At 46.1% G+C, this 25,226-nt stretch overlaps 1 protein-coding gene across 6 annotated transcripts in view; it reads right to left on the minus strand.

The window, feature by feature from the left end:
* The window catches only part of TMEM245 (transmembrane protein 245), an 879,931-nt gene that overhangs the window by 777,279 nt on the left and 77,426 nt on the right, over window positions 1-25,226 (minus strand). For all 6 annotated transcript variants that reach the window (XM_063922719.1, XM_063922723.1, XM_063922720.1 and 3 more), the window contains exon 2: window positions 2,400-2,517. In XM_063922719.1, coding sequence (XP_063778789.1) covers window positions 2,400-2,517 — 118 coding nt within the window. The remainder of the gene's footprint in view (window positions 1-2,399; window positions 2,518-25,226) is intronic.

The raw sequence follows: 25,226 nt of genomic DNA on the forward strand, positions 1-25,226 counted from the left end.
AGATTATCAATGCCCGGGCTGTCAATATCCTCACTATCTGACTGCTGGTCCAATTCACCTTCCTCATGTTCATCTTGCGCACTGAGGTCTGGCATTGAATCGTCAGAATGCAACATAGCAGAAACTGGTAAATTATAAGACAAATGATAACTATCTTTGTGACCCGAACTAGACTTGGACCTTTGCAAAGACTGAGACATTCCCCGAGACCCTTCTGGTATCTCTGGCGGTCTCACCCGACCCTCAGATCTTGCCGCTCTTGTTGAGCGGCAGCCAATTCTGATTGCAACCCAGCCATTACATCTGCTAATATTGCCCACTGAGGATCAGGAGACGAAATTGGAGTAGAAATCGTATTTGTAGCTGAATTTACAAAACATACTGTGCTTGTGGTAGATCCATCAGGTAACACACTCTTACATACATTGCAGTTAAACTGCTTTTTAGATTTTGCCGGTGTCTTACTCATTATGTACACAGACAACACAAATAGACAAAGAGAGACAAGTCCCACGACTCAGTAAAATGTTACTAAGGTGTGTATACGGCCAAAGTGCAGTGCATGTGGCCAGACTATATGAAACCTGATCCAAAAGTCCTACTAAAACCCCTGCGCCATCCGGTGGAGTATTGTTGTAGGACAGCAACTTCCTGAAAAAATAAGCAGGAAGCATGGTTAAAATGGCAGCCAGCCATGTGCTTATGTATAACATAGCAAAACCAGGTTATCAAGACATGCCCTTAAAACCATGCCCTTAACAGTGACAGGGTCACATAAAGCAGCCTTTTTTCAATATAATGTCTCTTCTCAATATAAAGCAGCCCTTCTTAATATAAAGCAGCCTTTCTGGAATATACAGCAGCCTTCTTATAATATAGGCTTAACAGCCTGTAAAGTGCTGCTGTGGGCATTCCCCCCCCCCCCCCGCAGCTGGGCTGCATGTTATAGGGACAGCCACGGCCGCAGTGAGGGCTGTCCGCGGTCTGAGTGAGCCCCCCCCCCCTTGCACCCCCCTAGCGTGAGCTCCCGAAGTGAGTGAGCCGGGGAGCGCTGGCAGCAGCGGCCGCTGCTGTGTACGATCTCCCTCTACAGCACGGGCGCTGGGGAGCGTCAGATGGAGCAGCGGCCGGGAGCTGGGGAGCGGCGGTGGGGAGCGGGTATCAGTGGACGGCGGCGGGCAGCAGGCATTAGCGGTCTGGTGACGGGCGGCGCGCGGTCCCCACACACGCTGGCCGATACCATTACAATAAATACCTGTGAGCCTGGGCTATGACAAGGCTCCATCACACAAGCTCCGTCCAGTCCTTCCTGCAGCCTCAGCTGGAAATAGCTGAGCTGCCTGTAGTCTATGGCGGTGCTACTCTCTGAGCGCTGACAAGCTACAAGCTGCCAGCAGCAGCTGCCACAATCCCGGACCCAAGCTTCTTTGTTAAGCTGGGAAGGGATTGGTAACAGTAAAATAAAAAAATAAAAAATGAAAATAAAAAGTCATTGTGGTTAGGAATCCACTAGTGCTTCTATCCTGGCGAGGCACCGAAAAAACACTGAGGTACTATGGGAGTATGGAGGGGAGGAGAGTTACTAATTTAATTTAAATATTCAGTGCCTGTCCTGCTAACGCCTGTCCATATCCCAAGAGTACTCCAGTGGCCCCTAGTGGATGAAGAAGAAATAACAGTTAGGAGCTGATTGGTTGGTACTTTATCACCGTGCAGTTTGTTACTCTCCAAGGCTTGATAAATCTGGACGTGTGTACGGGTTACAAGCGGTCACTGAGTACACACTGCTGAGATGATTAGGAGCATTCAACTTGATCAGCCAAGTATCAAGAATGTGTGTAACTAGCTGAAAAGCATTTTATTTTCAGTCTTTATTTAGGGCCTTATTCAGATCTGATCGCTGTGTTGCGTTTTTTGCTGTTCTGCGATCAGCTAGTCGCCGCCTACAGGGGGGGGGGTGTATTTTTGCTGTGCAAGTGTGCATTCTTATGTGTTAGCAGAGCTGCTAAAAATAATTTTGAGCAGACTCTCTGCAGCCTAGGACTTACTCTTCCAGTGCTATTGATACCTGCTCTATCTGGGCCGGAGCTGACGTCACACACCCTCCCTCAGAACGCTTGGCCACGCCTGCGTTTTTCCAGACACTACCTGTAAATGGTCAGTTGCTACCCACAAACGGCCTCTTCCTGTGAATCACCTTGCGAACACCCGTGTGAATGGATCCTTCGCACTATCCCGACACTGACTGGCAATGTCCGTTGCAGCTGTCCGACGTCTGTGTGCATTGCGGCTCAGAAGCACGCGCAGGATGGATCTGATCGCCCACTGTGCGAAAACGTACAGCAGCGATCAGATCTGAATTACCCCCTTAGTACAGTATTTAGAGAAGAAAAACTTACCCAAGTGGAACAGTAGTATGAACCATACAGGAATTGAAATGGCAGTAAGGTAGCGCTGAGTATCTTCATTCCACTTGAATGAGACTGCTAGGGCATACCCAATGACCAATGTCCAAACCTAGAAACATTAGAAAAACAACATTAAAATATGGCAAAGCAGCTCACACTACAGAAATACATTTGCAGAAACACAATTACATTATTTTTGATGTGCTGGGACTTGCAGTTCCACGTCATCTGCTTGCCGAGATCTGTTATAATATTAACTCGTTAAAGAAAAATATATAAAAAAAAACTCAAACTTGGTAAAACTTTATATGTAATTTAGTGTTGCTAATTGGTTTTCCAGGGGCTATCCAATTAGCCCAGTAAACCAACACTTATCGGGGATTATCCTTGGGGTGCCTCAGGCACCCAAAGCATAATCTGCGATAAGCACTCGTCAAAATCGCGATAACACATGGGTTCAGGAACTTATCCCGGATGCCATGTATTGTCGCACGATCGTGGGTCCTTTTTTGGATGATAAAAACGAGATTTATGGTAAGAACTTACCTTTGTTAAATCGCTTTCTGCGAAGTACACTGGGCTCCACAAGAATGGACAATGGTGTGTAGAGTAGGATCTTGATCCGAGGGCACCAAAAGGCTCAAAAGCTTTGACTGTTCCAAAGATGCATAGTGCCGCCTCCTCTATAACCCCACCTCCCTGCACAGGAGTTCAGTTTTTAGTTAACCAGCCCCAATTTAGTAGCAGGAAAAGAGACGACAACAGTTAGTAGCCACAAACACCACAGTCTCATGACAGGAGAAGTGTCAGTGGCTAATGCCATACCAACCAAAAGAAGCTAAGTGCGTCAGGGTGGGCGCCTTTGTGGAGCCCAGCGTACCTCGCAGAAAGAGATTTAACAAAGGTAAGGTCTTACCATAAATCTCGTTTTCTGCTGCGGGGTACACTGGGCTCCACAAGGATAGACATTGGGGATGTCCTAAAGCAGTTTCTCATGGGAGGGGACGCACTGTAGCGGGCACAAGAACCTTAGGAACGTGTTCACTGAGGACCACGTAGCCGCCTTGCACAATTGTTCAAGGGTCGCCCCACGGTGAGCCGCCCAAGAAGGTCCAACAGACCGAGTAGAATGAGCCGTAATGTGAGCAGGAGCTGACAGACCAGCCTGCACATAAGCATGTGCAATCACCATTCTAATCCATCTGGCCAAAGTCTGCTTGTGAGCAGGCCAGCCACGTTTTTGGAAACCAAACAAATAGAGAATCGGATTTTCTAAGAGAAGCCATTCTCTTTACATAGATACGGAGAGCCCGTACCACATCCAAAGATCATTTTTTGGTAGACAAGTCATGAGATACAAGGGCCGGAACCACAATCTCCTGGTTAAGGTGAAACGAAGAAACCACCTTAGGTAAATATCCGGGACGAGTCCTAAAGACCGCCCGGTCACGGTGAGAAAAAAAAAGATATGGGGAACTACAGGACAAGGCACCCAAATCCGACACTCTTCTAGCAGAGGCAACAGCCAGTAAAAACACCACCTTAAGAGAAAGCCACTTAAGGTCAGCTGAGCCAAGAGATTCAAATGGGGACTCTTGCAACGCCTCCAAAACCACTGACAAATCCCAAGGAGCCACAGGCGGGACATAGGGAGTATGGATACGCAACACACCCTGAGTAAAGGTATGAACCTCAGGTAAAGGCTCAATTTTTCTCTGAAACCACACCGACAAGGCAGAAATATGAACCTTGAGGGAAGCCAGACGCAGGCCCAAATCCAGGCCAAGCTGCAGAAAAGCCAAAAGTTTGGCCGTACTAAACTTGGAAGCGTCATAATTGTTAGATGCACACCAAACAAAGTAAGAAAGCCAGACCCTATAGTAAATCTGAGCAGAAGCCGGTTTCCAGGCCCATAACATAGTTTTAATGACCGCCTCAGAAAACCCTTTAGCCCTCAAGACGGAAGCTTCAAGAGCCACGCCGTCAAAGACAGCCAGGCCAGGTCCTGGTAGACACATGGGCCCTGAACGAGGAGGTCTGGGCGTTGTGGAAGTAGAATTGGACGTTCTGACGAGAGGCCCTGAAAGTCTGAGAACCAGTGTCGCCTGGGCCACGCTGGAGCTATGAGAAGCAGGATTCCTCCTTGTTGCTTGAACTTCCGAATTACCCTGGGCAGAAGTGACACCGGAGGGAACACGTACGGCAGCCGAAACTTCCATGGCACTGCCAGCGCATCCACGAATGCTGCTTGAGGATCCCTTGTCCTTGCTCCGAAGACCGGAACCTTGGGATTGTGTCGAGACGCCATCAGATTCACATCTGGAAGGCCCCACTTTTCCATTAGGAGTTAAAACACTTCTGGATGGAGGCCCCACTCTCCGGCGTGTACGTCCTGACGACTGAGAAAGTCCACTTCCCAATTCAGGACTCCCGGAATGAATATTGCTGATATGGCTGGCAGATGGCGTTCTGCCCACTGAAGAATCCGCAAAACTTCCTTCATTGCCAGGTGGCTTCGAGTGCCGCCTTGATGGTTTATGTAAGCCACTGTGGTGGCGTTGTCCGACTGTACTTGAACAGGACGGTTCTGTATTAAATGCTGGGCCAGGTTCAATGCATTGAAGACCGCCCGCAATTCAAGAATGTTGATCGGGAGGAGGGACTCCTCCTTGGTCCACCAACCCTGACGGGAGTGTTGCTCCAACACCACGCCCCAACCCCGTAGACCGGCATCCGTCATCAACAGGACCCAGTCGGGTATCCAGAAGGTACGGCCCCTGCTCAAATGTTGGTCCTGCAGCCACCAGGATAGCGACAGACGGACCTCCGGAGACAATGAAATCATGTGAGACCTGATCCGGTGAGTCAGGCCGTCCCACTTGTCAAGAATCAGCCTCTAGAGAGGGAGAGAATGGAATTGAGCATACTCCATCATGTCGAATGCTGACACTATGAGGCCCAGCACCTGCATCTCCGAATGTATCGACACTTGCGGACGAGAGAGGAAGCAACGAATCCTGTCCTGAAGCTTCAGTACTTTCTCCTGAGACAAAAACAACCTCTGGTTGTAAGTGTCCAACAGCACTCCCAGGTCCACCATGCTCCGAGCAGGGACCAGGGAGGATTTCTTCCAGTTGATGAGCCACCCGTGGGCTTGCAGAGACCGGACAGTCACATCTAGATGACGTCGGAGAATTTCCGGGGAATTTGCCAGGATCAACAAGGCGTCCAGATACGGTAGGATCCTGACCCCTTGATGGTAGAGCACCGCCGTCATCACCGCCATAACTTTGGTAAAAACTCGCGGGCTCGTGGTTAAACCAAAAGGTAACGCCCGAAACTGGTATTGGAGGTTGCCAACCGCAAACCTCAGATACTGTTGATGCAACACTGCTATAGGAACATGCAGGTAAGCAACCTGTATGTCCAGGGAACCCATATAGTCCCCAGGTTCCAAGGCAAGAACTATAGCGGGTAATTCCAAGTTGATCGCAGTAGGAAAGTTTTTAGCAGTTGGGCAAAACCATGTGCACTGCAGGAGGGGCAGATATAACATTTGCAGAGAGAGTTAGATTTGGATGGGTTATTTTGTTTCTGTGCAGGGTAAATACTGGCTGCTTTATTTTTACACTGCAAATTAGACTGCAGATTAAACACGCCACACCCAAATCTAACTCTTCTGCACATGTTAAATCTGCCTCCCCTGCAGTGCACATGGTTTTGCCCAACTGCTAACAAAAATCCTGCTGCGATCAACTCAAAATTACCCCCATAGAGCGAACGGTTTCCATACGGAACTTGGGAATTTAACATACTTGTTCAGCGCATTGAGGTTGAGAATGGACCGAAAAGACTCATTCGGATTCAGGACTAGAAACAGCTGAGAGTAGTACCCCTGGCCTCTCTGAACAAGAGGCACTTGTACCACCACAGAGTAAAATATATTAACTGCTAAAGAAGCGCCTCTGTCAATAAAATAACACAGGAGGTGTATTTAAATGTGTAATTGATACATTTCTGAATTACTGCGCTTGCCGACCAACTATGTGTAGTTGAGAAACAAAGAGAAAAAGATACATAAAAACGGCTGCGCTGTATGTCAGAGATATGATAGGAGAGAGAGCCAACATATAAAAGTAAATGTTTAATAACAATGATGTTAATATTATTCCAATTTAATAATACCAATGACAGCAGAAAAAGTAAAAATGAATATGAAGAATGTTAAAAAGCACACAACCCTTGTCACAGGGTGTCAGATGAACTTGAAACCTTCCAATGAATAATAAGATTTTACTCACCGGTAAATCTATTTCTCGTAGTCCGTAGTGGATGCTGGGAACTCCGTAAGGACCATGGGGAATAGCGGCTCTGCAGGAGACTGGGTACAACTAAAGAAAGCTTTAGGACTACCTGGTGTGCACTGGCTCCTCCCACTATGACCCTCCTCCAGACCTCAGTTAGGATACTGTGCCCGGAAGAGCTGACACAATAGGGAAGGATTTTGAATCCCGGGAAAGACTCATACCAGCCACACCAATCACACCGTACAACTCGTGATACTATACCCAGTTAACAGTATGAAATATAATAGAGCCTCTCAACAGATGGCTCAACAATAACCCTTTAGTTAACAATAACTATATACAAGCATTGCAGTCAATCCGCACTTGGGATGGGCGCCCAGCATCCACTACGGACTACGAGAAATAGATTTACCGGTGAGTAAAATCTTATTTTCTCTGACGTCCTAGTGGATGCTGGGAACTCCGTAAGGACCATGGGGATTATACCAAAGCTCCCAAACGGGCGGGAGAGTGCGGATGACTCTGCAGCACCGAATGAGCAAACTCAAGGTCCTCCTCAGCCAGGGTATCAAATATGTAGAATTTAGCAAAGGTGTTAGACCCTGACCAAGTAGCAGCTCGGCAAAGTTGTAAAGCCGAGACCCCTCGGGCAGCCGCCCAAGAAGAGCCCACCTGCCTTGTGGAATGGGCTTTTACAGATTTAGGATGCGGCAGTCCAGCCGCAGAATGCGCAAGCTGAATTGTGCTACAGATCCAGCGAGCAATAGTCTGCTTCGAAGCAGGAGCACCCAGCTTGTTGGGTGCATACAGGATAAATAGCGAGTCAGTTTTCCTGACTCCAGCCGTCCTGGAAACATAAATTTTCAAGGCCCTGACTACGTCCAGTAACTTGGAATCCTCCAAGTCCCTAGTAGCCGCAGGCACCACAATAGGTTGGTTCAAGTGAAAAGCTGATACCACCTTAGGGAGAAACTGGGGACGAGTCCTCAATTCTGCCCTATCCATATGGAAAATCAGATAAGGGCTTTTAAACGACAAAGCCGCCAATTCTGACACACGCCTGGCCGAAGCCAAAGCCAATAACATGACCACTTTTCACGTGAGATATTTTAAATCCACGGTTTTAAGTGGCTCAAACCAATGTGATTTTAGGAAACTCAACACCACGTTGAGATCCCAAGGTGCCACTGGAGGCACAAAAGGGGGCTGAATATGCAGCACTCCCTTTACAAATGTTTGAACTTAAGGCAGTGAAGCCAGTTCTTTCTGGAAGAAAATCGACAGAGCCGAAATCTGGACCTTAATGGAACCCAATTTTAGGCCCATAGTCACTCCTGACTGTAGGAAGTGCAGAAATCGACCCAGCTGAAATTCCTCTGTTGGGGCCTTCCTTCCTTCCTTCACACCACGCAACATATTTTCGCGAATGCGGTGATAATGGTTTGCGGTTACTTCTTTCCTAGCTTTAATCAGCGTAGGAATGACTTCCTCCGGAATGCCCTTTTCCTTCAGGAACCGGCGTTCAACCGCCATGCCGTCAAACGCAGCCGCGGTAAGTCTTGGAACAGACAAGGGCCCTGCTGCAGCAGGTCCTGTCTGAGCGGTAGAGGCCATGGGTCCTCTGAGATCATTTCTTGAAGTTCCGGGTACCAAGTTCTTCTTGGCCAATCCGGAACAATGAGTATAGTTCTTACTCCTCTTTTCCTTATTATCCTCAGTACCTTGGGTATGAGAGGAAGAGGAGGGAACACATAAACCGACTGGTACACCCACGGTGTCACTAGAGCGTCCACAGCTATTGCCTGAGGGTCTCTCGACCTGGCGCAATATCTTTCTAGCTTTTTGTTTAGGCGGGACGCCATCATGTCCACCTGTGGCCTTTCCCAACGGTTTACAATCAGTTGGAAGACTTCTGGATGAAGTCCCCACTCTCCCGGGTGTAGGTCGTGTCTGCTGAGGAAGTCTGATTCCCAGTTGTCCACTCCCGGAATGAACACTGCTGACAGTGCTAACACGTGATTTTCCGCCCATCGGAGAATCCTTGTGGCTTCTGCCATCGCCATCCTGCTTCTTGTGCCGCCCTGTCGGTTTACATGGGCGACTGCCGTGATGTTGTCTGATTGGATCAGTACCGGCTGGTTTTGAAGCAGGGGTCTTGCCTGACTTAGGGCATTGTAAATGGCCCTTAGTTCCAGAATGTTTATGTTAGGGAAGTCTCCTGACTTGACCAGAGTCCTTGGAAGTTTTTTCCCTGTATGACTGCCCCCCAGCCTCGAAGGCTGGCATCCGTGGTCACCAGGACCCAATCCTGTATTCCGAATCTGCGGCCCTCTTGGAGATGAGCACTCTGCAGCCACCACAGCAGAGACACCCTGGTCCTTGGAGACCGGGTTATCAGCCGATGCATCTGAAGATGCGATCCGGACCACTTGTCTAACAGGTCCCACTGAAAAGTTCTTGCATGGAACCTGCCGAATGGAATTGCTTCGTAAGAAGCTACCATCTTTCCCAGGACTCGCGTGCAGTGATGCACCGAGACCTGTTTCGGTTTCAGGAGGCCTCTGACTAGAGATGACAGCTCCTTGGCTTTCTCCTCCGGGAGAAACACTTTTTTCTGGTCTGTGTCCAGAACAGGAGACGCATCGTAGGGACCAGCTGTGACTTTGGAATATTTAGAATCCAACCGTGTTGTCGTAGCACTTCCTGAGATAGTGCTACCCCGACTAACAACTGCTCTTTGGATCTCGCCTTTATCAGGAGATCGTCCAAGTATGGGATAATTAAAACTCCCTTTTCTCGAAGGAGTATCATCATTTCGGCCATTACCTTGGTAAATATCCTCGGTGCCGTGGACAGCCCGAACGGCAACGTCTGGAATTGGTAATGACAATCTTGTACCACAAATCTGAAGTACTCCTGGTGAGGATGGTAAATGGGGACATGCAGGTAAGCATCCTTGATGTCCAGCGATACCATGTAATCCCCCTCGTACAGTCTTGCAATAACCGCTCTGAGCGATTCCATCTTGAACTTGAATTTTTTTATATATGTGTTCAAGGATTTCAAATTTAAAACGGGTCTCACCGAACCGTCCGGTTTCGGTACCACAAACATTGTGGAATAGTAACCTCTTCCTTGTTGAAGGAGAGGCACCTTGACTATCACCTGCTGGGAATACAGCTTGTGAATTGCCTCTAGCACAGCCTCCCTGCCTGAGGGAGTTGTTGGCAAGGCAGATTTGAGGAAACGGCGGGGGGGGAGACGTTTCGAATTCCAGCTTGTACCCCTGAGATACTACTTGTAGAATCCAGGGATCCACATGTGAGCAAGCCCACTGATTGCTGAAATTTTTGAGCCGGCCCCCCACCGTACCTGGCTGCGCCTGTGGAGCCCCACCGTCATGCGGTGGCCTTGGAGGAAGCGGGGGAGGACTTTTGTTCCTGGGAACTGGCTGTATGCGGCAGCTTTTTCCCCCTACCTCTGCCTCTGGGCAGAAAGGACGCTCCTTTTCCCCGCTTGCTCTTCTGGGGCCGAAAGGACTGCACCTGATAATACGGTGCTTTCTTTGGCTGTGAGGGAATATGGGGTAAAAATGCTGACTTCCCAGCAGTTGCTGTGGAAACTAGGTCCGAGAGACCGTCCCCAAATAACTCATCACCCTTGTAAGGCAAAACTTCCATGTGCCTTTTAGAATCTGCATCCCCTGTCCACTGCCGAGTCCATAACCCTCTCCTGGCAGAAATGGACATTGCACTTATTTTAGATGCCAGACGACAAATATCCCTCTGTGCATCTCTCATGTATAAGACTGCGTCTTTTATATGCTCTACGGTTAGCAATATGGTGTCCCTGTCAAGGGTGTCAATATTTTCCGATAAGGAATCCGACCACGCAGCTGCAGCACTGCACATCCATGCTGAAGCAAAAGCTGGTCTCAGTATAATACCTGAGTGTGTATACACAGACTTCAGGATAGCCTCCCGCTTTCTATCAGCAGGCTCGTTTAGGGCGGCCGTATCCGGAGACGGTAGAGCCACCTTTTTTGACAGGCGTGTGAGCGCTTTATCCACCCTAGGGGGTGTCTCCCAACGTGACCTATCCTCTGGCGGGAAAGGGTACGCCATTAGTAATCTTTTAGAAATTACCAGTTTCTTATCAGGGGAAGCCCACGCTTCTTCACACACTTCATTTAATTCATCAGAAGGGGGAAAAACCACTGGTAGTTTTTTTCTCCCCAAACATAATACCCTTTTTAGTGGTACCTGGGGTAAGATCAGAAATGTGCAACACATTTTTCATTGCCTCAATCATATAACGAGTGGCCTTATTGGACATTACATTAGTCTCATCGTCGTCGACACTGGTATCAGTATCCGTGTCGACATCTGTGTCTGCCATCTGAGGTAGCGGGCGTTTTAGAGCCCCTGATGGCCTTTGAGACGCCTGGGCAGGCACGAGCTGAGAAGCCGGCTGTCCCGTATTTGGCATGTCGTCAAATTTTCTATGTAAGGAGTTGACACTTTCACGTAATTCCTTCCACAAATCCATCCACTCAGGTGTCTGCCCCGCAGGGGGTGACATCACATTTATAGGCATCTGCTCCGCCTCCACAAGTCTCCTCGTCAAACATGTCGACACAGCCGTACCGACACACCGCACACACACAGGGAATGCTCTGACTGAGGACAGGACCCCACAAAGCCCTTTGGGGAGACAGAGAGAGTATGCCGGCACACACCAGAGCGCTATATAACACAGGGATCCCACTATAAATGTGTTTTTTCCCTTATAGCTGCATATGTTATCTATACTGCGCCTAAATTTAGTGCCCCCCCTCTCTTTTTTACCCTTATGTAGCTTGACACTGCAGGGGAGAGCCAGGGAGCGATCCTTCCAGCGGAGCTGTGAGGGAAAAATGGCGCCAGTGTGCTGAGGGAGATGGCCCCGCCCCTTTTTCGTCGGACTTCTCACGCTTTTTTCAGGAATTCTGGCAGGGGTATTTTATCACATATATAGCCTCTGGGACTAAATATTGTGATGATTTTGCCAGCCAAGGTGTTTTTATTGCTGCTCAGCGCCCTGCACCCATCAGTGACCGGAGTGTGAGGTGTGCATGAGGAGCAATGGCGCACAGCTGCAGTGCTGTGCGCTACCTTGTTGAAGACAGAAGTCTTCTGCCGCCAATTTTCCGGAACACTTCTTGCTTCTGGCTCTGTAAGGGGGCCGGCGGCGCGGCTCCGGGACCGAACGATCGAGGTCGGGTCCTGTGTTCGATCCCTCTGGAGCTAATGGTGTCCAGTAGCCTAAGAAGCCCAAGCTACCTCCAGTCAGGTAGGTTCGCTTCTTCTCCCCTTAGTCCCTCGCTGCAGTGAGCCTGTTGCCAGCAGGTCTCACTGTAAAATAAAAAACCTAAAATATACTTTCTTTTTCTAGGAGCTCAGGAGAGCCCCTAGTGTGCATCCAGCTCAGCCGGGCACAAGATTCTAACTGAGGTCTGGAGGAGGGTCATAGAGGGAGGAGCCAGTGCACACCAGGTAGTCCTAAAGCTTTCTTTAGTTGTGCCCAGTCTCCTGCGGAGCCGCTATTCCCCATGGTCCTTACGGAGTTCCCAGCATCCACTAGGACGTCAGAGAAAATAACTAAAATAAAAGCAGCAGTCTCTATCCACAGCTGCAGATACTAGCTGCTGATCAGACATTGGGAGATCAGTAAAACGAACAGAGTTCCAGAGCTGAATATCTGTGCAACATCCGTAAGTGCAGTGGTTAATACCTCTCCGATGGGCTGGTTAGTGAACTGGGCGTCCCCGGTCAGATGTCCTGCATTGCCCACGCAAGCTGTGCAGGGAGAGGAGATGCCGCGCCATGTGCTGTTTGGCTGGCTGGAGCACTGTGATCCGTAGCGGCTGCTACTGGCAATGAGGCATCAGGGATGTAACCATCAGGGTGTATGGAAGATGCACTGTTGGAGACACCTGTGCAAGGTGTGTGAAGAGGCAGGTCCTAACGCGTTTCATCACGCTCCACGTGACTTTTTCACCTGCATCGAACCGTATATATGTGCCTTTAGGAGAGGACGGATGGCTCGGGATCATTCGTAATCTGTAGGATCAACTTAATAGCCTCCAAAAGATCAGGAACATCCACTTGTGAACCACTATCCCCCTCAGCATTATCTGTGTCAGAATCTGTGGGGTCAGTGTAAGCGCCATCTTCATCAGACGAGGTATCAATGACAGCAGTGGATTGTGAGGAGACAATAGCTCACTTAGAGGACCCCTTGGTCTTAGACGAGCGAGGGCTAGACCTTTCAGTAGTCAGTGACTGGTTCAATTTCTTCAATTGAGCAGACAAGTTATCTGCCCACGGCGGTTTAGCCGCAGGGACCATATACGGCTGAACCGGCATAGAAGGTCTCATAGGGGGAGTTAGTTTAGTAACTAGCGTATTCAGAACTGTGGAGAAAGTAGCCCACAGCGGGTCATTACGGACCCCCGTTGCCACAGTCCCACTGGGAGGCAAGGAACCCCCAGAACCAGAGCCCTCAGCTGCTATATTCTCTTTATAGGTATCTGTGGCGTCAGCAACACCGGTAGTGTGTTCGGCCCCAAACCCATTACCCTCATACACAGACATGATATAACTTGCAATATCAGGTAACAGTAAAAATGTCAGCAGCACAATACCTGACCCAAACCCCTGCTTAATGTAGTCAGCACAAGCAGGGACACAGGAGAGTTACGGTGACTAGAATCACAGAAAAAAATACAATTAAAGTATATTTCGTGACTATCCTATATTACAGTATCATAAACCTGTTGCACCAAGCCCCCTCAGGTTATAGAATATAGGGATAGCACGTTGAGTGAGAAACACGAAATGAAAATCACCCAGCAAGCTAATGCACACACATATAGTCACAGTTGTACAATGCAGAGGTTATTACACACAATAATACTGCACTGGACTAGCTTATATACAGCTATGTAAACAATAGATATAACACTGCAAAGTAAAAACTGGATGTATATCCCAGGGTACTTGTACCAGAGAACCCTGACTAAATGCACTTTTTCTTAACTATCACTGTCTAAATGACATGTAGAATACTTAAGTGTCTTGTAAAGGCACAGCGCTATCAGGCGGCTTTACAAAGGAGGATTTGCCTAAGCAGTCCCAGGAATAGTGTAGCTGAGAGAAATGGCGCCCAAACACTGACTGGGAGTGAGGGAAAGACAGATATGCAGCTCCAGGGCGGGAACATTTACTGTAAATGGCACCCTGGGGCTGGGGTAGGGGCTCATGGTCTAAGCCTTATCATCTCTGCTGGCATAACCACCCGGTACTGCGGGCCAATAAAAATAGGTTTAGAGAGAAAACCTGACCTGTACCCATGCCCTGGTGGTCTAGAGGAATCACCTATATGCCACAGTGTCCACCGACCGCACCGGTTAGCGATACAGCGCGGGTCCCGCGAGAAGGACCCACTTACCACCTCCCAAAGCGCGGCCACGCGATCCTGGAGAGCCCCCGCCGTGTGTGTCTAACAGGAAGAACACCGGAGCCTCCCGCTATAGTTGCCCAGCAACCAGGGCGCGGTAGTGTACAGTGCCGCTAGGGAGAGATGGAGCTGCAGAAGTGAATGTCTCCTGACATCTACACACTGCTGCAGTCCTTGAAGTCTTCACTTTTCTTCTAAAATGCTCTTCTTTTTGGCCTGCAAGGAGCAGACCCTCTGAAGTGCCTGCTATCTGCAGCACCAACTACAAAACTGAGCTTCTGTGCAGGGAGGCGGGGTTATAGAGGAGGCGGCGCTATGCATCTTGGGAACAGTCAAAGCTTTTGAGCCTGTTGGTGCCCTCGGATCAAGATCCTACTCTACACTTTATTGTCCATCCTTGTGGAGCCCAGTGTACCCTGCAGCAGAAAAGTGGATTTTTTTTGGGCCATTGGATCCCACTACACATAATACCAATGGACATCTAATTTGTAAATGAATGGCCAAAGCTACCTAAATTCTACAATGCAGCACCACTAGATTTATCAGCACTATTTGGGCACTTAAATTCTCTTTCCTCGGATCCACAACAACAGGCATTCCAAACCCCAATCTTCAAGGCACACTAAAGCTGGGTACACACTTAGCAATGCGTACCCAGCCTAACATCGCTGCCGAGACACGGCATGCGGTGGCAAGTGCACACACTTGTCGATGCCAGGTCCAATGTGGGTGGGGCCACAAATTGTGAATGACATCCTCCTGTTAGCCCTGAACAGGCAACTCGCGGGAACACACATATCATGGGTACACATTAGACAATGTCATACCTCCCAACATGACCATCTCCAGGAGGGACAAAGTGCTGTTCCTGGTCTTCCCTCTTAATGTAGGATTGCCCTCACTTGTGTTGAACTAGTTACTTGATAAGAAAGCTGTTTCACCACAGGTGCCGGCAATCATAAATTAAGAGGAAAGTCCAGAAGCAGAGTATTGTGTCCCACCTGGAGAGGGTCATGTTGAAAGGTATGGACGATGTACCAGATTTCTCGCTCCGTTCCGAAGGGTCGGACAACATACCTTCTAGTGTGTACTGTCACTGTCGAAGTTAAAAAAAAATATTACATAGAAAGAACATACAAACTCCACACATATAAGTCACTATACTTGCAAATACGCGCAGCGAGCACAGCAATATATGGTAACACACGCATTTACACGGACATGCCACAGAGATGGATTCGACACTTATTTCATACGGGTGGTATTCATGTGACCGCCGGTCAGCTGACCGACAGTCACATTACCTCCTCCACGTGCCCGACGGCTCACTATCCCGATGGTCGGCATGCCGACCAACAGGGACTATTTCCACTCGTGGGTGTCCACGACACCCATAGAGTGGGAATAGAACCCGTGGGTTGCACTCGCCCCTCCCCCTTCCCCACCAAGATCCCGGCGTCTGTATGCTGCCGGGATCCCGGCATCGGTAAGCTGACCGCCGGTCAGCAGTACTACACCCTTTCATACAGTACATAATAATAATAATATCAAGCGCCAGACATCATAATGATTTAAAATTATATAATGGAGTAATGTCATGTATGTGTATTATTGGAACAAAACAAGATACACCTGTCATATTTGCTATTAAAGCAAGCAGATTAATGTGTAGATTCATTTGATACTGGTTATTAAGTTGTAGGACATTGCAACAAATAGTTATGATTAAATGTATGAAAGCTAAAGTCATTTTTATTAGGACAATAGACATTTACAGAAACAGGGTGTGGACAGGAAGCTCAGGCCAGCCCCTTTTGACGTCTTCAAAACTGAACCTGTATAGCATACGAACAGACTAGTGACTCATCATGAATGAGAAAGCTCCCTCCCCCAAACTAGATAACACATTACAGAGACACACAGTTGCCAGTTGCTGTTTTGTCCCAGACGATGATGGAGGTGCTTCTAGACCAGTTCCTGCATGATTTTACACAGAGAGAGAGAGAGAGAGAGAGAGAGAGAGAGAGAGAGAGAGTGATATGGAGGGACGAATTTATATGAGAAAGATATGGTAATTGCATCGCTGGCCTGTAACTGTATGTATTAACTGCTTACTGTATGAATTGTAACCATGTACCTATATGTATTCTGTACATTGTAAATATATTGAATCCATATCCTTTTAATAACAAATATATACATCAATGAGCTTTGGAACTCAGATAATGTGTGGGTGTATTGTTTTCTCTTATGGGATGCAGTGTTTTGCAATGTATAGCGCACATGGTAATAAGATGTGCAGGCGTTTACAATATATATTAGAGCGGGCATTTTAAATATTTGTTAGAAAGCAATTTGGTATATACAGATGGGGCTCGTCCGGGATATCACGGTCTTAATGGTGCATTGTACATTACAAACGCAGCTGTGATCGACCGGCTCCGATGGACGCATCACGACGCTGATGAATAACATCCATGTGTATTGTTGTGTTACCAGTAAGCCGATGATATGAAAAATTCAAGGGACAATGTGTTTCTCATAATATTTAAAATGCTAAAATGTATTTTTATTGTTGCAAAATAAAGTTCAAATAAGTCATATCGTGTTTGATTCAGACTGGATTGTTTATCTGTTAAGTAGATTTAAAAGTACATTTAAAAGTTGCTGCATAGCCTTGATATAGTTTTTTTTTTTAAACTCAGGCCTAAAATAACTTCTGGTGCTTGTATGACCGCATGGTCTGTCCTCTATTTAGGACTAACCACATGGCCTGTCCACCATCTTGTGTAAACCTCATGGATGTGGAAGGGGGAGGAGCAGTGGCCATTTTAGGAAGGTCATTTTCTAAAATAGCTGATTTTCATTCTGCTCAGAACAATCAGTTTCCTTTGTCACATCAAGCACCATTTATGAGTTACCAATGCATTTATTTAACCCATGCCATAGTCAATTACAAATAGTTTCAATTGGGCCTAGTGAGAATAAATGGTGGGATAAATGCTTGGCTTGGTGTAAAAAATTGCACACAGAAAGAAAAAGGAAAGAAATAGTTTTGGTTTTGTTTGTTTTTTCCTTCCAAGACTTGTAGAATCTGCTTACTAGGGAGGATAGCCATTGAAATGCAAATGAAACTGCGTAAATGTTTTTTTTTAGCAGTGAAAAGCAAATAGCTTTGATATACAAATAAGAGGTAAGGTGTTACACAGTAGGCCAGTGAATGATTTTATATAATATTATTGTAATTATGTGTATATTTATATCAGTGTATGTTCTGCAAGATAGCTATCCAATCTGAATCATATCATTTAAATTATAGATTATTGCAGTCATTATAGATCTGTGTGAAATCGGATACATTTGTTACTATATAGGTAAATTTGAAATAAATGTATTTAAGGGAGTAATTATAGACATCAAACAGTTCTGATCTGGTAAGAAAAAACTGGCTGTTGTGTTAAGTGAGCGATTATAGTTTAGTTTTGCTCACATTTATAGAGTTGTGTGATTTGTTTTATTGCGTACGCACATTGGTACACGTGGTACGGAACGAGAGGACAGCGTAAAAAAACGTGCACGTGGCGCAAGACCATACACATGGCATAGGGGTACGCACGGTTGCGTAATTACGCAAGCTTGCATAGGGTTGTGTGCGCAGAATAATACCACAGAATATTTGTTCAATTAAGGTGGGATAGTAGACATTTAATACAATAGCACATAACTATCTGATTTGAAAAGCAGGTTACTCTACATATAATTTAAAAACTGTATTGCCTCTGGGGGTAAAGCTGCCAAATCAGAACGATTGAAAATTTTCTGTACAGAAAAACAAAGCATATTTGAATGAGTGAAAGCAGGAGTGAATGAGTTGAAACTCGTGGAATTCGGGATCCCGTCGTGTGGTACACCAAGTAAGTGGAGGCTTGGCGGCATGAGTCGGCTGAATCACGTTAGTATAGATTGAAATACACAAATTGTGAGATTTGCAAAGGAGCGTAATAGGGAATTGTGCATTGTGTAGTATTGAAGTAAAAAGGTTTTTTGTTACACTCCGGCTGAGGGTCGCAGTTTGTACATCGACTCGTGGTCGTACGGCAGATAGGTAACAAGTACCTATATGTCGTGCGATTGGACCGCGCATTTGTGGGTGCGATATATAGTGCTACTTGATACCCCTTCACGAGTTTTTGCGTAAAATCGCGGTATCATTAGCGCTGTGTACAGCATATGCAAGCGTGATTTGTGTATAAAAAGTGAATAGGGAGTTTTCGCTGGTCTCTTTCAGGAAAATCTCCAGCGGTGGATATTTGCTGGAAAAGGTAAGTCACTCCTAACACTTCCAGTAAATATAAACCAATTAGGTCGACCTCACTGGGTACACGGTGGTCACTATTGGAGTGAGTCGTGGTACTCAGCGGAGAAGGAGTGGGTGAAAGCGCTCTAAGAACTTTCACCGTCTATCCGTGTCGTGAATTGGGGATTGCGTAAAAGGAAAAAGTCCGCAATGGGATCCAATTGCACAAGCGGTGGACGTATGGTAGCCAGGGTTCAGGTTGAAGAGCCGCGGCCCAAGGGGTCAGCGAGGTTTGTGATGTGTGGTAAATATGGTCCACACGCTGAAGACTTTTTGCCTGAATGGGTACGTATGACTGACAAAGATAGGGTACCATTCCCTAGGGTGGGCAGCTTTGAACCAGAGGTACTGCAGAATGTAGTTATTAAAATATGTCTGATAAAATCCAGAAAACAAAGGGTCAGACATACAAACTGTTTAAACCTGTGGCAGCAAGAGGGGTTGGTGAGTTTGATCCTAAGGTATTGCAGGTGGTATGTCTAACCAAAGTCATATAAGACAAGAATGGAAATATAAGAACTGTTTGAACTTGTAGCAACAATAAACAAGTAGGAAGAAAAAGAAAATGCAAGTACACCGCCATATGTAGATGTGGAAGCAGTTACAGCCAGCATACAAACTATAGAAAATAATAAAAATATGACTGTAACCTATATATGTACTAATGAATGTTGAAGTTTATTTAGGAAGAGAAGGTGACCTGATTGTTTTCAGCCATTTCTCATGCACTCAGAGGAGTATCCAACCGGTAAAAGAAGAGCAGTAGCCCTCCAGGGAAGTGGCTGAGACCAGTGGAACTGGTAAGTATGGTATCATTCGTGTACATATATAGTAAACCCCCCCCCCCCCAAAAAAAAAAATCACGAAAGTAACGTCAGAAATGGAGAGAAATAAAAAAACGTCCGCACATTAGTATTTGCCAGTAGGAAAGCGGACAGAGTCAGGCTAACCCCCGGGTATTTCTTTCAGTTACCATATAAGAAGTATTCATTCCTAGTAATGCCTCTAGTCAAGATGAGCTTGGAAAGGTTTGTTGGACCATGTACAGACCCTTAATATGGGATGAGAAGGATTGAATGAATACTTCGCATGACCTGTCTTACTTGCTTGAGGAAGAATATTGGTAAGGCAATACCAACAGAGCCATCCCATATCCCTCCTGCAGACGGATCTTTTCAGGAAACACAAATTGACTTCGTACAGTTAACACCCTTTAGGAAATATTGTTATGTATTGGTGTGCACTGATGTTTTCTCAAACTGGGTAGAGGCTTTTCCTGCCGCCACGGATGCTGCTGTGTTTACCGCAAAGAAAAATTGCGCAGAAATGTGTGTGTAGATAATGGTACCCCTAGGAGTAGGAGCAAAGCTTGAAATTGTACTATTGTGATCATAGATACTGCCACTAGTATTATGTAGTATCGGAACCACTCCCAGATCTTCACTTAACGAATCACCCTTTTTCGAAATTTGTTTTTGTTTTGGTATTTGTGTCTTTTTGGGGGGGTTTTTGGAAGACAACCTCATGTCATGATTGATCCGCACAATGATCAGAAATACAACAATGAGGTGACAGTACAGTACTTTATCGAGATGAGCCAGCATATGAGAACTTGACAAAAAAACTTGAAACGGTTGATTGCTGGTATGCCAAATACTAACTGTCTTGATTGTGAAATAAGAGACTGTGTGATTGTTCTTACACTCAGGTTGCCTAATAGGTGGGAAGGACCATTCCAAGTTTTGTTGACAGCACAATCCCAGTGAAAGTAGCCAAGAGAGACTTGGGTCCACGATTCCCATTGCAGGAAAGTTGGTAGTCCAGAAGGAACTCGTAAATGGAGTGAGATCGCAAAAGTATCACCAGAGAATCTGTTCCGTGAAGACTGAGAGGCGGCACTGTTAAACACTACCTGAGCGTACTAAAGGATTGCAGAAAGACCAGTCATTGTAATTGATTTGTTATGAACAAGAGTTGTTTTGTTCTATTTCTCTTTTTCCCGTTGACAAACATTTTTTTTCAGGACATTCTATTTTTGCGAGATTTTTTATGAGGAGTCGAGTGTGGGACTGGAACTGGTTCTGGAGGAAGGAGTGATTTCCTTATAGGATCCCAGGATTATCCGATCAGTTTGTTAAAGCCAGAGAAAAATCAAAGGTCTAGTAGTTATGGAGTTCAGAGGTAATTAGGAACAATCAGACAATGGCTATTCACACATTGCAGATAAAGAGCTCATTAATATATGTGGAAGAAAGGTTTAGGAGTGGCTCTCCCCGAACTCCGAAGGTTTATGTTATTTAGGAAGGACACTACTTATAAACCTTGTTCAATTATTAAACAGACCTAGCATACGTTCCAGAAATGGTAACAATGTTCAGAAAATGATAGGAATATGTAGATCCTGAAAATTTTATGTCACTTTCACGATTTGTTTGTGTCTTCTTGATATACCCAGCAAAACCTCAATCGAATCCAATCATCAGTGTACAAAGACGTAGGTACATGTATGTGTGAAATGTTCGTCGCAAATCAGACATAGGCCGAAGCTCTGTCCCAGCATACTCTATAGGTTGAATGTTGTCCCACACCTAACCAGTGGTCCCGTGACCGCCGAGTGCATATAGAGGATGTCTCGTCCTCCTCCCTGTCGTCCCCAAATATAGTCAAGTGTCTGATTTGCGAAATGAAAACATACTTGTGTCTAAGTCACCGATTATTGTCTGAAATATTTTTTTTTTTTCTTATGTTAATAATTGATGGCAGTTATTGTTTACTGCCAAAGGGTGGACTGTCGAAGTAAAAAAAAAATATTACATAGAAAGAACATGCAGACTCCACACATAAGTCGCTATACTTGCAAATACGCGCAGCGAGCACAGCAATATATGGTAACACACGCATTTACACGGACATGCCACAGAGATGGATTCAACACTTATTTCATACAGTACATAATTATAATAATATCAAGCGCCAGACATCATAATGATTTAAAATTATATAATGGAGTAATGTCATGTATGTGTATTATTGGAACGAAGCAAGATACACCTGTCATATTTGCTATTAAAGCAAGCAGATTAATGTGTAGATTCATTTGATACTTGTTATTAAGTTGTAGGACATTGCAACAAATAGTTATGATTAAATGTATGAAAACTAAAGTCATTTTAATTAGGACAATAGACATTTACAGAAACAGGGAGTGGCCCTTTTGATGTCTTCAAGACTGAACCTGTTTAGCATACGAACAGACTAGTGACTCCTCATGAATGAGAAAGTTCCCTCCCCCAAACTAAATAAAACATTACAGCAGGCATTCCCAACCACGGTCCTCAAGGCACACCAACAGTGCAGGTTTTAGTGATATCCAGGCTGCAGCACAGATGGTTAAATAAAAATAACTCAGCGACTAATTAAGTCACCTGTGCTGAAGCTTGGATATCACTAAAACCTGCACTGTTAGTGTGCCTTGAGGACCGTGGTTGGGAATGCCTGCATTACAGAGACACACAGTTGCCAGTTGCTGTTTTGTCCCAGACGATGATGGAGGTGCTTCTAGACCAGTTCCTGCATGATTTTACAGAGAGAGAGAGAGAGAGAGAGAGAGAGAGAGAGAGAGAGAGAGAGAGAGAGTGTGAGTGTGATATGGAGGGACGAATTTATATAAGAAAGATATGGTAATTGTATCGCTGGCCTGTAACTATGTATTAACTGCTTACTGTATGAATTGTAACCATGTAACTATATGTATACTGTACATTGTAATATATTGAATTCATATCCTTTTAATAACAAATATATACATCAATGAGCTTTAGAACTCAGATTATGTGTGGGTGTATTGTTTTCTCTTATGGGATGCAGTGTTTTGCGATGTATAGCGCACATTCAGGGCACATGGTAATAAGATGTGCAGGCGTTTACAATATATATTAGAGCGGGCATTTTAAATATTTGTTAGAAAGCAATTTGGTATTTACAGTACCCAGCTTAACAGCCCAGGATTTAGTGATATCCATGCTTCAGTACAGATAGTAAAAATAGGATTTAAAATACCTACCAGTTAATCCTTTTCTTGTAGTCCATAAGGGATATTAGGGGACAGAATTAGTACAATGGGGTATAGACGGGTCCAAAGGAGCCAGTGCACTTTAAATTTCTTTCACTGGGTGTGCTGGCTCCTCCCCTCTATGCCTCCTCCTACAACTCAGTTATAGGTAAAACAGTGCCCGAAGGAAAATTACATTCTTGAGAGATGGAACATGACAACAACAGGTGTGGTGAGATTTGAACACCAGCACACCAATACAAAACTTAGCCAGCAGTCTGGCAGCATTAACAGCAACAGCTGAACAGGAACACGTAACAGAGAACCTGCAGAAAGTAACCGCACAGAGGCGGGCGCCCAATATCCCTTATGGACTACGAGAAAAGGATTTACCATTGAGTATTTAAAATCCTATTTTCGCTAGCATCCATAAGGGATATTGGGGACAGAATTAGTACGATGGGGATGTCTCAAAGCTTACAGAATGGGCGGAGACAACTACAGTACCGCCTGCCCAAACTGAGTATACTCTTTGGTCAGGGTATCAAATTTGTAGAACTTCACAAAGGTGTTTGTCCCCGACCAGGTAGCAGTTCAGCATAGTTGTAGGGTCGAGACTCCACGGGCAGCCGTCCCAGGAAGAACCCACCGATCTAGTAGAGTGGGCCATCAGAGGCTGTGGAACCGGTAAGGCTGCCGAATCATAGGCTTGTTGGATAGTAAGCCTAATCCAACGAGCAATGGACTGCTTTGAAGCAGGGCAACCCTTTTTCCGCGCATCATACACCACGAACAAGGAATCCGTCTTTCTGATCCGAGCCGTCTTCTTGACATAGATTTTCAAGGCTTGTACAGCATCCATTGACTCCGGAACAGCAGCAGTGTCAGAAACCGGACGGAATCACAATAGGTTGATTCAAGTGAAACGCGGAGACCAACTTCGGCAGAAACTGCTGTCTAGTCCTGAGCTCCTCTCTGTTCTCGTAAAAGACCAAAGAGGTCATTCCGAGTTGATCGCTAGCTGACGTTGTTCGCAGTGCAGCGATCAGGCTAAAAATCGGCACTTCTGCGCATGTGGCGCAATGTGCACGCGCTACATACTTTCACAAAAGCCAAGGCAGTTTCACACAAGGTCTAGCGACGCTTTTCAGTCGCACTGCTGAATGATTGACAGGAATGGGGCGTTTCTGAGAGGTAACTGACCGTTTTCATGGAGTGTGCTGAAAAACGCAGGCGTGTCAGATACAAACGCAGGCGTGCCTGGGGAAATGCAGGCGTGGTGGGCCGAACGCAGGGCGTGTTTGTGATGTCAAAACAGGAACTAAATAGTCTGAAGTGATCACAAGCTAGGAGGAGGTCTGGAGCTACTCAGAAACTGCTTGAAAATATTTTGGTGCCGTTCTGCGATCCTTTCGTTCGCACTTCTGCTAAGCTAAGATACACTCCCAGAGGGCGGCGGCTTAGCGTTTGCACAGCATCTAAAAGCAGCTAGCGAGCGATCAACTCGGAATGAGGGCCCAAGTAGGGACTTTTGCATGACAAGGCACCCAATTCTGAGACACACATAGCAGAAGCCAGAGCCAGTAACATCACAGTTTTCCACATGAGGTACTTCTCTTCTACCATCGTCAGAGGTTCAAACCAGGATGACTGTAGAAAGCGTAACATTACAATCAGATCCCAAGGTGCCATAGGCGGCACGAGAGGAGGTTGTATGTGAAGCACCCCTTGCAAGAAGGTCTGAACTTCTGGCAAGTGAGCCAACTTCGTCTGAAAGAAGATGGAAAGAGCTGATATCTGGACCTTAATGGATCCCAGACACAAGCCTTTATCCACTCCAACCAGCAGGAAAAGGAGGAACCTTCCCAGGTGGAATTCTGCAGAGAGATATATACCGTTATGGTAAGAACTTACCATTGATAACGGAATTTCTCCTATGTCAACAGGTATCCACAGGATAACATTGGGATATGCCGGAGCAACAGCGGAAATGGCACCAAATAGTCACGAGCTTTATGGCCTCCCAGGATGCATCGGGCTCCTCCATATAATTCCGCCCACCGACTCAGTCAAATCAGTTGTTTTCAGAGCAATTAGGCAGGAGTATCATGTAGAACCTTATTCAGGCGATAAGAACACACATGCACACCCTTCCATGCAAGAGGGAAGAAGCTTAGTGATTGTATAGATCCTCATATCAGGTGCGTCAGGGTGGAATCCCTGTGGATACCTGTGGACATAGGAGAAATTCCGTTTTCAACGGTAAGTTCTTACCATAACTTTATATTTATCCGGCTGGGTCCACAGGTTATCCACAGGTTAACACTGGGATTCCCAAAGCCATTATTAGTGGTGGGGACGCTCCTGATTAACCAGGAGAACCTTTCGCCCGAATTCCGCGTCATGAGAGGCAAAAGTATCCAAGGCATAATGTCTAATGAATGTGTTAATGGAAGACCATGTGGCTGCCTTACAAATCTGTTATGCTGAAGCACCATGTTGTGCTGCCCATGATGGACCTACTCTACGTGTAGAGTGTGCAGAGACAGGGAGATCAGCACGAGAATATGCTTCTGAAATCATCATTCGAAGCCATCTTGCTA

This window comes from Pseudophryne corroboree, chromosome 5 (assembly GCF_028390025.1).
Source record: "Pseudophryne corroboree isolate aPseCor3 chromosome 5, aPseCor3.hap2, whole genome shotgun sequence".
Taxonomy (NCBI): Eukaryota; Metazoa; Chordata; class Amphibia; order Anura; family Myobatrachidae; genus Pseudophryne; species Pseudophryne corroboree.